This window comes from Rhineura floridana, chromosome 7 (assembly GCF_030035675.1).
Source record: "Rhineura floridana isolate rRhiFlo1 chromosome 7, rRhiFlo1.hap2, whole genome shotgun sequence".
Taxonomy (NCBI): domain Eukaryota; kingdom Metazoa; phylum Chordata; class Lepidosauria; order Squamata; family Rhineuridae; genus Rhineura; species Rhineura floridana.
Genome location: NC_084486.1, coordinates 21,423,594 through 21,437,668, shown reverse-complemented (window position 1 = coordinate 21,437,668; position 14,075 = coordinate 21,423,594). Strand labels below are relative to the sequence as shown.

General features: G+C 43.1%; 2 protein-coding genes across 4 annotated transcripts in view; one reads left to right on the top strand and one right to left on the bottom strand.

Moving 5' to 3' along the window:
* Positions 1–8,696, bottom strand: part of GLUD1 (glutamate dehydrogenase 1) — a 41,689-nt gene extending 32,993 nt beyond the window's left edge. The window contains exon 1 of the mRNA XM_061635017.1: positions 7,941–8,696. Coding sequence (XP_061491001.1) covers positions 7,941–8,364 — 424 coding nt within the window. The 5' untranslated portion in view covers positions 8,365–8,696. The remainder of the gene's footprint in view (positions 1–7,940) is intronic.
* A 73-nt stretch (positions 8,697–8,769) lies between these two features.
* Positions 8,770–14,075, top strand: part of SHLD2 (shieldin complex subunit 2) — a 50,220-nt gene continuing 44,914 nt past the window's right edge. For all 3 annotated transcript variants that reach the window (XM_061635014.1, XM_061635015.1, XM_061635016.1), the window contains exon 1: positions 8,770–9,013. The gene's annotated coding sequence lies outside the window, so the exon portion shown is untranslated. The remainder of the gene's footprint in view (positions 9,014–14,075) is intronic.

Here is a 14,075-nt window from a genome sequence, read left to right as displayed (position 1 = left end):
CTGTGACATGTTTGCAAAGTACCTTGCAGATAAAATTGCTTGCATCTGGACTGACTTGGACACCTCATTAACTATAGTTGTACCAGTTGTTCCCAAGGCTTCCTCTGGTAATTTTTCTATGGACACTTTTCAACTTGTAAAGCCTGAGGATGTGGGCAGGACTCAGGAAGAAATGAGGGCCACTAATTGCTCTCTTGACCCTTGCCCATCCTGGCTAATTAAATCTGCTAGAGGGAGAGTGGCTGGCTGGCTGGCAGATTTAATTAATACCTCCCTAAAGGAAGGTCCTATGCCAACATTGTTGAAGGAGACTGTGATAAGACCTTTGTCAAGGAAGCCTTTGTTATACCCTGTGGATCTTAACTTCTGCCCAGTCTCTAATCTCCCCTTTTGGGGCAAGGTGACTGAGAAGGTAGTGGCTGTTCAGCTCCACGTTTTTCTGCATAAATCAGATTATCTAGACCCTTTCCAATCAGACTTCAGGTCTGGTCATGGGATCTGTCCTTGGTCGTCCAGTTTGATTACCTATGCTGGGCATCAGACAGGGGGAGTGCATCTCTTGATGCTGCTGGACCTCTCTGCAGCTTTCGATACCATTGACCATGGTATCCTTCTGGACCAACGGCTTGGATGTTTTACAGTATTCTCTATCCAACCTGGCAGATAGGTCCAAGAAAGTGGTGCTGGGAGACTACTGCTCCACCCCCTGGTCGCTGGCCTATAGGATCCCACAGAGTTCCATTTGTCTCCCATGTTCTTTAACATCTACATGAAACCGTAGGAGAAGTCATCTGGAGATCTGGAGTACAATGTCATCAATATGCTGATGACACACAACTCCTTGCCATCCTTACCATCTGACTGCTGGGAGGGAGTGCTCATCTTAAACCAGTGCTTGGAGACTGTGAAAGGCTGGATATGGGCTAACAAACTAAAACTTAATCCAGAAAAAATGTTGCTGGTCAAGGGGGAAACTGCACCAGGCTTAGGGCTGCAACCTGTTCTGGACAAGGTCACACTCCGCTTGAAAGACTAGGTCCGCAGTTTGGGAGTATTCCTGGATCCTGCCCTGCTGCTTGAATATCAGGTGGCTGTGGTAGCCAGGAGTGCTTCTGGCCAACTCAAACCAGTCTACCAACTGCATCTATTCTTAGAAGCAGTTGACTTGACCACAGCGACACATGCATTGGTGACATCGAGGGTTGATTATTGTAATGCACTCTACATGGAGCTTGCCTTTGAAAATGGTTCAGAAATTGCATTTTTTTAAAAACTGCAGCAGCCAGAATGTCAGCTGGATCTTGGCATGGGGATCATATCACCCCTGTGCTTTATCCACTCCACTGGTTCCCAATTTGTTTCCAGGTCCAATTCAAAGTGTGGTTTTGACCTTAAAAACCCTAAACTGCCTCAGACCAATGTCCTTGAGAGATCATTTATGTCCATATGTACCTGCCCATGGTTTTTAAAATCCGGTGGCTCTAGTCTCCTCTGAGACTGGGATGAAAGACGTTAAGACTGGCAGGCACACAAGAGTCTTTTCAGCAGTGTCCCCCAAGCTTTGGAATAACCCTCCCCCAAGAAGCCCACTCTGCTCCCTTCCTGATGGTTTTCCAGAGACTTCTGAAAAACATCTTGTTCTGGAGAGCCTTTGGAAGGGACTGAAGGTGTAGCCTGAAACTGATTTTATTCCCCCCCTTTTTTAGTTTTACTTCTTTAGTCCCCTTTTAATATCACTCCCCCAGATTTCTTAACTGTATTTTATGCATTTTTATCTATGTTAATGCTTTTTGTGCTTTTTTTCTGGGTGTGATTTTATTGTGAGCTGCCCTGAGTGCTCTCTTGTAGGGTAGAAGGGCAGGATAAAAATGTTTTAAATTTAAAAACTAAATTAAATTTATAGCATGGGTCACTAACATCGTCCTGACCCCTGCTGGAACAAGCCTTTACCCGACTTTCTTTTCAGCTGTACCAGGGGTGCAAGGGGCAATTATAGGAGAAATACAACTGGAGAGGGGACAGTTGTGGTGTGCATTTAGTGTCCACAAGTCTCTCTGGTTTGCAATTATGTACATAGACCCCAAAAGTCTTGGTTTATATTTATAGGGATCTACTTTTAATACAGATCTAAATCAAAACTAAGGTATGCTGCATATTAGCAATTGACAAAAGTGATATACCAGGTCCAAGTAGGTGACCAAGGCTCTGGACCTCTAGAGCTTGTGATTTTCATTATATAGTGCTGATGCAGTCTACTGATTTTCCCCTAAAATTTTACCAGAATGGGCACTCCTCATCAGCCTGCTGTAAGGTCCCACCCATAATTTAAGCAACACAGCACTAGTTTTAATAATGTTGGCACAAAAGGAAAAAGTTTATAAGTGGTCGACTAGGACTCCCAAATTTCAAACAGTTAACAAAAAAAGTTTGGGAACTGCTGTCCTAGAAGCACTACATAAATGCTCAATATAAAGTACTTAGAGGAAGAACCATTGCTCCATGGTAGATCATAGATCATGCTTTGCATGCTGAAGGTCTCAGATTCATTTGCATAGCATCTCTAAATAAAGGGCCTCAAAGTAACAGGGCTAAGAAAGACCTCTGTCTTTGGGGAAATTAATATGGGAAGCACTCTACATTATGCAGAAATTCTGACATCAAAATGCTTGTGAATGAAAAATTAATTTAAAAACACTGAACTGATCAGCATTTTAATGTAGGCAAATCTTTAAAAAATCCACCACTTTTGACCTTTTGACTCTAATCTTCAGAGTATTTAACACTGATCCTGGTAAATAGCACGTCTTATCTCTCAGCTTAGTCCTTGTTCCGTCCTAGATTAATGATTTCTTTCAGTTATGCTGACAGCAAGCAGGCAAAGCCAAATTTTGTTTATTATCCATGCATTTGTTTGAAGTTCAAATGTTTACCTTATCCCATCCACCCTTAAGATTTGGGTCGTATTTTAAAAACAAAATGCATAAGTAGATCTCAATACTGGCATTTCAAAGAAAATGTTCCTTAAATCACCAATGTCTTATCAAGAATCAGTACCATTTAGTAAAAATTCAGAATGTCAACCTATCTGACTATCATTCTAGACACAGCAATGAAGTCATAAAAACCTTTGCTTCTACCTTTTCCAGGCACTGGCATATCATGGGCAAAGACTTCTGTGTGTCATTGAGGAGACACCTCTCCAAAAGCAAGGTGTTCAGCCAGGATCTGAACATCATCCCTAGCTCAACACAGCCGGGGATGCTTTGAACACAATTCCTGTACCAGTAGAACACTCACCATAATTTGTTCTTCAAATGCTGCATGATATGGGTTAGGGGGTCAACTGTTTCCAGTTGTCCAAACCCGCAGTGGATGCTTACTAGCCTTTAGATGTGCCTAAAGTAGCTGTCTGGATCCTACTACAAAAAGGTCAGCTCTAGGATGCAAGTAATACCTCCCTTAAATTACTAAGCAAAAATGTTTTTACTTTTGAAGGAGTCAATCAACAATAATCAGCCTTTTTAGCAAGCTTGGCAAAATATTAGATACTTCCACTCTAGTGCTGTAAACACCCAATGCACCCAATTTGACATCTAGTCTACTGAACACCACATTTCTCAAGAGGCAAATAGGTATTTTGGTATCCCACTATACCAATGCTAAGCCCATGGATCCTTCTGCTCCTATTTTATATGTGCCACAAACTTATACTGTGCTTTTTGTGGTACTCACCTATTAAATAAATGGTGGCAATGGAGTTGAACTACCACCATTCACAAGTTAATATGAAGGTTGAGGCATTCAATTCACATCAGAGCACAGCAAATGAGGCATCTTGGGAGGGGAAATAAGAAAAGGCTATACAGGAGAATGGGCATAATACAAATGCATTTACAATATCTAGCACTCACTACAAAGGGAAATCTTTACTGTACAAGGTCAGTTCTTCTTAGCTAACTGTTTACCACTCATATAGTTCATCTCTACACAAAAAAATTGACCAACAAATACATCAAAAAGAAATTTTGGAGCCTACTCTAGCAACTGTGGGGAAGGAAACAAAATCTGACGATGGAGCAGATCACTAAAAAAGTGTATGAGGACTTAGAGGTCTCAACCAGGGTTCAGGACACAGAAACCAATCCAAACGAATTAAACTTATTATAAAAGACCATTTCCTCCTTCTATATAAAAGACTGCTCAAGGTTTTATATAAAATATATTAAGATTCTCCACTGTTAGGTTGGGAATATAAACCATGGGCCTACTTGAATCAATTGGCATTAGGACAAAGTGCTGTATGGTAATTGAAGAGGTGCTATGCAATAAAAAACTGATAAAAGGTAATACCACAAAAGTTCTGTGTCAGCGAGACACAGGAACAAGTCAGAATACATAGTAGGAGCTGCAAGCAGAAAGCAGCATTTGTCTTCTGCATATCTGAGAAGGTTAACTCCATAATAATATCTGGTTGCTAAAGAACAAGTCAGTTCCCATTCTAGAAGACCAGTTATTTTACTCACTATTATTCAAACAATCATGTGACGTTAACCAATTTTTGAAGAATTTAAGCCAGATAAGGTTTTGCTAGTTTTTGTATATTGCAGGATTTCCTTTCTATGCACTATTCAGTTTTAAGAAGCACTTGGTCTGGACTGTACTTCTTTTGTTAGCCCCACTGTACGAAGAACACATTTCTGCACATAAGCACGTGGTTTTGCATTTCCAACTTTAGAGCACAATCTTGGAATGCCAAATAGCTCTGATCCAGCCTCTGAAGACTAAACAAAAGTCAGTGGCTTGAAGGAACACAATCCCAACAAGTAACCAGCTTCAAGTTATTCCTATCTTCTTTGAAACTTTGTACACCAAACTCCTCTGTTCCACAAAAGACCTTTTTATACAATACAACTCAACAGGAAATAACTCATTGTGGGCTGTGGTGAGCTGCTGCAAGAACTTGCAAAGAACTTGGTTGTCAAACTTAGGGCTAAGATGACAAAAAGGTGGAAGCTATCCTCTTTCAGAGCATGAGGATGCACTACGTGATTGCACAAAAACATCTTAACAAACTTTGCAGAGGAGGAACAGGGAATACCTTAAAAAGGATGTTTTTAGAGTTCATAGGTTTTGCATTTTTGCTCTTCGACAACTGTTGACTGCCATATGTGTTACATGAATTGGTGTATGGTGGCTCAAACACACTTTACTCTTTTGCATCTCTCTTTACTTCTGAAGTGTCTCTGGGGATGTAAGATGTCCATGCCTCCCCCACGACTTGTATGGATTCTCTCCTTTCTAAAAGCTATGTGTAGATACCGTTCATAGCCCATGTGGGGAAGTGGCAAGTGTAGTATAATTTTTATGTACCTCCTATGGGCTCCTACGGGATGGATGGATGGATAGATAAATAAATAAATGTTCACACCCTTCTGGCTACAGTAGAGGTGATTAGCTCCAGGGCCTGGGGCCTAATCTGCCCCCTGGCTATTTTTTTTCTAGCCCCCTGGCTATTTTTTTCTAGTGCAGCCCCAAACAGTGTGTGTGTGTTTTAAAGTAGATGCAGGCTGAGGAGGGCAGAAGTTTAAAACTCTCCACAAAGCTCCCTGATGGGGATATAAATTGATCATTCTGGTGAGCAGAAAGGGGGCATGTGATGAGTGGGAGATAGCCCCCTTCCTAGGCTAATCTGCATGGAAGAGTTGAGTGCATGTGCAGAGAGTGCATGTGCAGAGAGTGCATGTGCAGAGAGTGCATGTGCAGAGAGTGCATGTGCAGGTTCCACTTTTGCCCACACCAGCTGTTGGCATATAGCTCCAGGAAGGTAGGCCTAGGGTGAAGGTGGCCCCCCGGCCAAACAAAGCTAGCCACCCAGGGGAGTACGGACTACGGTTTCCCAGGAGTAAATCCTACTGAACTCAACAAATCTTACTTCTAAGTAAACATGTATATAATTACACTATAGGTATACTTTGATCACACAAGCAAGTAAATGCAAAATCACAAAGACATTTGTTTGATTTAATGATAAATACCAAAGCTCTACTCCTCAATGTATGAGTGTATATGCTCCTGTGTGAACTGTAGAGCAGCAAAGCACCTACTGCTGAATAATCCCTATAGGATTACTCAACAGTTTGCCTTTGGAAATACTGTTTCCTCCTCCTTTCCCAGAGGAATTAAATGTTGCCTCCCATAATGAGGCGAGGGTACATCTTTCTGTCACAATTACTTCCATTACTCTCATGGCACATTTACTCCTATTCTCATCTCATGGAGTATGTGAATCTTAAAAGGGTTGTTATTAACAATACTACTGAGCAGCTGTAGCTACACTGAGACTATCTACTGTAGAACAATGACCACTCTCTCAGGAGCATTTTTTTAGAGCAGCAAATTATATAGATGGTTTGGAAATGTGCACAAGAAAATTACAATGAATGGTATATTTTATGTGATGAGCAAAGTGGAAACGAAAAAGCAGGACAAAAGGTACTTGTTCTTGGCACATACTATTACAGCAATGTTAACATTTCTCAGGCAAAATGTTGAATTTTGCCTTTTTCAGGCAAAATATTGAATTTTTTTGCCCTCCACTGCAGAATTCTCACAAAATATTCTTTACTTTTTTTTTATGATAGACACCATTTCTCCCCCACAATGCTCCTGGGCAAAGCTACATCCAGGGCACTGCAGAAGGCAAAAAACAGTGGCCAAGCTTCACTGCCTCCCCCAAATGATTTGATGACATATTATTTTATTTTTATTTTTAGCTGGAACTGCCTGGTAGACAGAAATTTAGCAGGCAAGCTTTTCACATCCCAGTTCTGTGCCAAGTTAACCAATTAAGAGACAGCTCCCACATTCACTTTCAGCACCTAATGACTTGTGCAAGTCATTCATTGGCACAGATGTAAGGAGGACATCACATATTAAAAATGAGACAACTCTAGGGTAGTGAATTTTAGGGCATTGAATGGAACATGAGAGATGCATCTCACCAGGTGATCTTGGGTCAGCCATTCTTCTCCAATTCCAAACTACTTCAAGTTATTGTTACAAAGCTAAAAATAAGGGGAATCCCCTATCATATACACCAACAGGAGAACAAGTTAGACACAAATGTTACTTCACTTTAGCCACTGTATTTCCCACTGCAGTCATCCCAGGTACAATAATCAACAGAGAGAAATTAAGTGGTGTATGTATGCACATATGTGAACTAATCCATTGAACCTACTCTTATATGCATGCTTACTCCTAACCCCTCTTGGAATCAACAGGACTCACCCCAAAATTACAATACTTATTTTCTTCAGCTGTTAAAGTCACAACAGCTCTATTAAAAGGGAAAGTTGGCAACTATATTCTCAAGAGGGAAATGACTAAGGTTGCGTTAGAGCCAAACCACTCAGAGGAGTGGTCTACTTCAGCAATAAAGTACATGGCAGACCCCCCCCCCAAATAAAATAAACAGGAGTTCTTTACTCCCAACTGTTTTGGCTGTGCGATGGTAGGAATACATTTACTGCCAAAGTTACTGCCGGGGAAAATTCCAGAGTGATACGGCTATAGTAGTCCGCTGCACAAAGCCTACAAGGAGTCGTGGGCTATCTCAAAGACCGTGCACACTTTCCCATCCCCGCTGGAAACAGTGGAAGAAATTCAGTGATCTCCGTTAGGGCTTAATTGTAGCACGGTCGTTGTGACTCAGATTTTTTTTTTTTTTATGAATAGCCTTTCAGATGACCCATGACTCTTCACTGGGGCTCTGGCACAACTGTTTTCAGAGGGGAGGTGCCAAAGCAGCGCCCCCCAAATCTATCAACTTAGGAAACCGTCTTGATTACGTGGTTTAATGCACACACAAAACAAGTGAGTTTGATGTTGAGGATTTTAGGAAAGGAAGGGAAAGGGGTGGATTCCTCGTCGCTGCTCACCTCCCTTGCAGGGGGTGCGGTGCTGGCTATGCTGCGCCCGGTAGCCTTCGATCACTTCCCACTCGCCGTTGTCGCGCTTGATGGGGAAGGAGACGCTGAGCACGTGGTTGCAGGGCTTGATGATGCGCAGGATGCCGCGGACGCGGTGCCGCTTCTCCTCGGGGCTCTCGCGGGTGCGCAGCCCTTCCACCAGCTTGTCCTCCACGATGCCGGCGCCTCGGTCGAAGAAGCCCTCCACCATCTTGAAGAAGTTGGGGTCATCCTCCTGCTCCACAGCTTGGCTGTAACGGCGCCGGCTACTGGCGTCCCTGCTTCCCGGGCCACTGCCTGTCAGCAGGGCCGCCGCGCACGGCTCCGCGCCGGACAGCGCCGATGAGCCGGCGGCGCGAGCGGGCGCCAGAAGCTCCCCCAAGCAACGGTACATTGCGGTGGCGGCGGTAGCAGTTACCTCAACGGCAACGGGACAGAGAGAAGCTAGCTAGCGCCCGCCGCTCTGAGGGAACAACTTAAGGGCGTCGACGCGGCAGGGCGGGGAAGAAAAAAATGTGAGGGAGGAGGGAGACCGGTGCGCGCGCGGCCCACTAGCGCAACACAGAGAAAAGCTTGCCCTCGTCGCTGTCTTTAAGTGGGCCCCTCCGGGAAGGGAGTGAGTGAGGGAAACAGGGCGGTCGAAGCCAGGAGTTCGTGGTAATATCCTCCCTTATTGCGCAGGCGCAACCCCAAATAACCCCCCCTCGCTGGTTATGGGAGGTGTGCGTGTTTTCCTCAACTTCCATTTTTAGAAGTACGCATGCGCGCCAAGCATGGAAGGTACTAGGGGCGGGGAAGAGGGTCAGAGGTGGAACGCTTTCTGACTGGGTAGTCACCTCTGGATTGTCCCGCCTTTTCTATACCAAAGCGCGCGCAATGACGGTTGTATTGCTTTTTAATTGGGAGGGGAAAGTTAATTGATGTTGGTGGGTGCAGGAGCCTAGTTGCGATGTGGGGAAGAAGTTGTGTGGCTCTTTGGTCCCACCTACCCCCGCTCGAGTAGAAAATCGCAGACCGTGCTGGGCTGGAGTTCTTTCTGACAGGTATCGAGACTCTCCTGTGTCCCTTTTTTCATCTCAGCGCAGAGTTAGACCCTTACTGATGGGGGAGTTGGTGACTTCCCGATTTGTAGAGTTTTTTTGCCCGGGCGAGATTTGGGAACGTCCTGACTCATGGTCATATATCAGTTTGAATGGGAAACCTTTAGTTTAGCATCCCGAAGGTTCTTGATTCAGTTTTGCCTGAGTTTAGTAACATAATTCTCTGTTAAGATACATTTGATTTTCTTTCATTTTCCTGTGTTCTTGTGCAGATGACCGCCACATGATATATGTTAAATATTGCTGTTTCTTGTTCAAAGGACTCCTAGGAAGTTTATGGGAGGGGGGTTTCCAATGAAAAGGTTGTATTATTATTATTATTATTATTATTATTATTATTATTTGATTTATGTCCTGCCCTTCCTCCCAGCAGGAGCCCAGGGCGGCAATAGTGGATAAACTTCTGAAAAACTGCTTGTTCACCACTGCCAATCTTTCTTCGGTATGGTGCTGAGAACTTGCTGTTTCTCTTGTTACTCTCTTCTCATGTGGCAGAACAGTAAGATCCAGCAAACCTGACTTAGCCCAATGAGAGCTAAGTGTTTGCCCAAGAAATTTCCCAGAATCCTCTGTGTTTTTCAGAGGTCACATTGCAGATGTTCAGGCATTTATTGGGATATATTTTTGATGTGAAAGGGTTTCCTTAAAACAGAAAGCTTAGAAGCCTTTGCTCTTAATATACTATCCCTATCATCTTTTAAGGGCTGGAGAAATAATTCCCATAGAAAAGAGACTGGAAGCACTGTTTTTCTGTTCTACAAATAATCAAAATTGGAGACTGCACATCTTTAAGACTGTGTTTACCCTTCTGGAATTGCTTTTAACCTAAGAAGGGGTAAACTTCCCCTCCTTGCCGTGGCAAATACATGTATTGTTTGCTTACAGTCTACATAAATAGAGAATAGCAGATGAATTATTTAGAAGTATGCCGTTGACTAGGGTGCTTGTGATGTTCCTGTATTAATGTATATATGGTAAGTGCTGTTTGTATAGAAGATACATGGTAAGTGGAATGAAAGAGGAGGGGGGAGTAAATGAGCAGTAGAATGCTGGATGACTGGCTGAGTGTTTGAATGGCTGGGAGTATAAATGGAAGAATGACAGTTGAATCTGGGTGGAGAATCTGTGGTGAATCTGGGTGGACGTTGCTGGGTTGTTTGAGAAGTGTTTGGTGGTGTTTGGAGGTGGATGTCAGGAGCGTGTGGAGAAAGAGAGAGTGGGAGTTCTAGTTCATGATAAGTCAAGTATCACAGAAATAGATGAAACCATATGCTTAAGTACCATTAGAAAAGTAATCTTGTTATCTCTGTTATTTAATAAAAACTATATTTGGTTTACCAAAGGCCTGATCCTTGGCTGGGGTTTCACAGACCAGAAGGGAGGGTAAGGTAATGACCAAGGCTGAAGGGAAACAGTAACAAATGGTGGCAGCGGTGAAGAGGAGATTATAACATTCACAAGTATCTAGAGCAACCCTGAGTTATGAGTTATCTGCAGTGATACAAGGGGGTTGGGGACAGCTTAAGCACGCAGTCACAGAGGTAACCTGATTGAGAGAGACTCAGGCAGAGTCTCTGGGGATACTGGTTATAGGACGTGACTGGTGGTGCTGCCTAGCAGCGGGATCTGGTGAGGTCTATGCTAGAGCGGAGAGAGAAACCATAAAAAAGGACAGTCCGGACTGGTGGAGTCCCTGGTGGTGCCTAGTGACAGGCAGTAACCATGAGCAGGTAGGAACCTGGCAGGGAGAGCCAGGGAAGGGCGTCACAGTGCTCACTTGCAACTAGTAGGGCTTTTGGTTTAGTCAGTGACATACCTAAAGGGGAAAGGCTTCTATTTTTTTCCCCTGGAATGAAATTGACTAACTTGAGCCCACTTGCCAAGATTTGCAAGGAAGGGTTCTGTCCTTGAAACAGCAAGCTGGAATCCTCCTGTTTCACAACTGGATCTAATACATAAAGAACATCAGATAGTTTGTCATTAAAAACAACTGACTGGGGCACCTACTAGCGGATGGGATTAAGCATTCCAACCTGTTCCTAGACTGGAACATCGCACTGGGATGTGTTGCAAGGGAAGTGAGTTCCTCAGATATGCTATCTTGTTTTTTCCATAAACTTTATTGCATAAAGTTAATGGGGAAAATAATCACCTTTACTTATTTTTTATTTTGTTCACTGTAAAAAATGGTATAGTTGATTTAAGTAGAACTATAATTTAGGGTGCAATCCAGCTCACATTTACACTGGGCTGAGGCAAGTTGGATATGACAGACCTCCAACTGAGCCAACTGGGTTCCGGCTCAGCTGGGCTACACTGCCATAGATCCCTCATCCCAGCTCAGCCATGGCTTAGCCAGGACCGGCTGGCTCAGCTGGAGGTCCGCTGGGAATTCCCAGCCTGGCATAAGGGGAGCCAGCGGAAGACCTGCAAAAGAGGCATTCCAGGGGCATGTTGGAGGAGGAGCCAAGGGGAGGACTTACACAATATCCAGGTCCTGTTTGGCTCTTTTCCATGGTCCTCCATCACGGCAGCCAGTACACAGGGAAAAGGGGAGGCAGAAAGAAACATGTATTTTGTTTCCTTCCAATGCGCCCTGCCGGTGTAGCCAGCATCCTCACTTCCCAGGGGCATCCAAGCAGCAGCTGGATGTGGCAGCTCCTTCCGCCAGCTCTGTCTCCGCTGGCTTCGCTCCTGCTGGCCTCTGACAAATTGGATTGCGCTGCCCATTGCTATATGAATTGGCATTTCTATGGTTTGCCAGTTCTGAAAAGCCTCCTATCTCCATCTCTTTATGTTGGTGCCGCTGTTATGGTGATCAAGAAGGACAATTGCTTGCTTTGGATCTGACAAGAATGTAGCTATAGATGCTCTTTGTACTAACAAGAGAAACCGTGTTTTACCACTAACCTGTAAATTTGCAAAGCTATTTTCCAAGAGGTACCATACTGTATTCTCAGTATAACTATAGGATGTCTTGTTTTATGCAGTTTATATACTTAACTGAGTTTCTCTCCACAGCAAGTCTAACAAATAGCAGTGATATAAATCTAATACAGAGAACTTATGCCTAAAACTAGTGTTCACATTTTATGGAAATTAAGTGACAGCTTCTCTTGGTCTTAAGTTAAAAGAATTGGAAGGGATCCATCCCAGAAGAGAAGGCTGTTGTATAGTATGACATAAAGCCATAGCAGGTGGTTGGCTAGAAGGGAGCTGTGGATCATGCTGTCACAGGATGCGTTGACAGCTTTTTCTTATTTGCAACTTTAACAGGTCATTGTGATCATTTGGCACATCAAGTGAACAAAGTATAGTTGATGGTCTTAAGTGTGCATTTGTTTTCCACACACCCACTTTTAATGGAGAATTTTAAAGGATAGTTAACTTTCTCTTTTTAATAAATAAATATATCTTTTATGTTTTGGAAATAACATTTTTTATTTTCACAGAGTTGTGTTAGGCTATCCCAGTTCTGCCTCCACAAAGCATGGAAGATTTGCATGATAAAAAGAAAATGTACCTTTGAATAAGGGCTATCAAATAAGGGCTATCAAATGTATTCTTTTTTTTCTCCCTTAAATTTAAACTGATCTAGAGATCAACATTGCTCTTGTTGACTCCAAGTGTCTTATAGATAAAGTGGCATCTGAGACAGAAGCAGCACGGGAGCCCAAAGTCAATAGTGGCAGACTGGTTTCTTTCCTATAAACAATTAGTAGAACTGTTTGTATAAACAGAACAGTTTGTTGAAATTGCTAACATTAACGTTCAAATAATAAGCAGATAATCAGTTCTTTATTTTTTGTTTACAATGAAAATGTCTTGTTTGGGAAAAATCTGATCTTGTGAATTGATTTAAGCTGCATTGACTTAAGCAGGGATTACTGGATTGTATGACTCTTTCTGAGAGGTGAGCCAGAAACACAAAGGATGCTTCCAGAGTGTTGCTATTTTGTAAATGCAAATGTACTACCTTCAAGTCGATTCCAACTTATGGTGACCCTATTAATAGGGTTTTCATGAGGCTGAGAGGCAGTGACTGGCCCAAGGTCACCCAGTGAGCTTAATGGCTATGTGGGGATTTGAGCCTTGGTCTCCCAGGTCGTAGTCCAACACCTTAACCACTACACCAGTGGGATTAAATCACACACCAGCAAATTTAGGTTGCATAATTAAAGTTGATTTGGAGGTCTTGGGCAGCAGACTTGCTTCCCCCAAAGATTGGGGTCAATAAGGAAAGTGACTGGAAAGTGTAGGATAACACTTGCTTGACAGAGCATAGTCTAACTTCCCTGCAACAAACTGGAATGAACAATCAATAAACAGGTCTGGAAGCAACCGAAATCTTAGGTAAATGACCACTCCCTTATAAACATTCCCTGCCTCTATATCTTTTTGCTAAGCCCTTGCCCCTGATGCTGCTACCATCAGAAGTCAGGCTGATGACTGGCAGCAAGGAACAGGATCTATTCTACAGTAGCACCTCAGTTGTGAAGCTTGCTTGGCAGGCTCCAGCAGTTTCCTATAGTTTTAAGAAAGCTCTCAAATCCCTGCTTTTTAAAGTCTTTGCAGCAGTATATTTTTTTGACTTTTTTAATTTTATGTTTTTGGTTCTTCTGTTGTTTTACCATTGAATTATTGCATTTATATCTTCCTTTTCCTCCAAGGAGCTCAACATAGTTCTGCTCCTCCTGATTTTATCCTCACATCAACCCTTTGTGGTAGGTTAGGCTGAGAGACAGTGACTTGCCCAAGGCCACCCATTGAGCTTTATGGCTGAGCGGGGATCTGAACCCTGGTCTTCCAGGTCCCAGGCCAACACTCTAACCACTACACCATTCTCTCCCCCCCTCTCTCATTTGAAATTGTAGCCTATCTTGGGTCCATCCTGTGGAGAAAATAAGGTGTAATCAAGTAAATAAATATGCTGCTCTGTCCTATTTATATTTACTTGAAAGTGAGCCTTGTCAGGGGGGCTTACTGTTGATAAAAATTGCAGCCT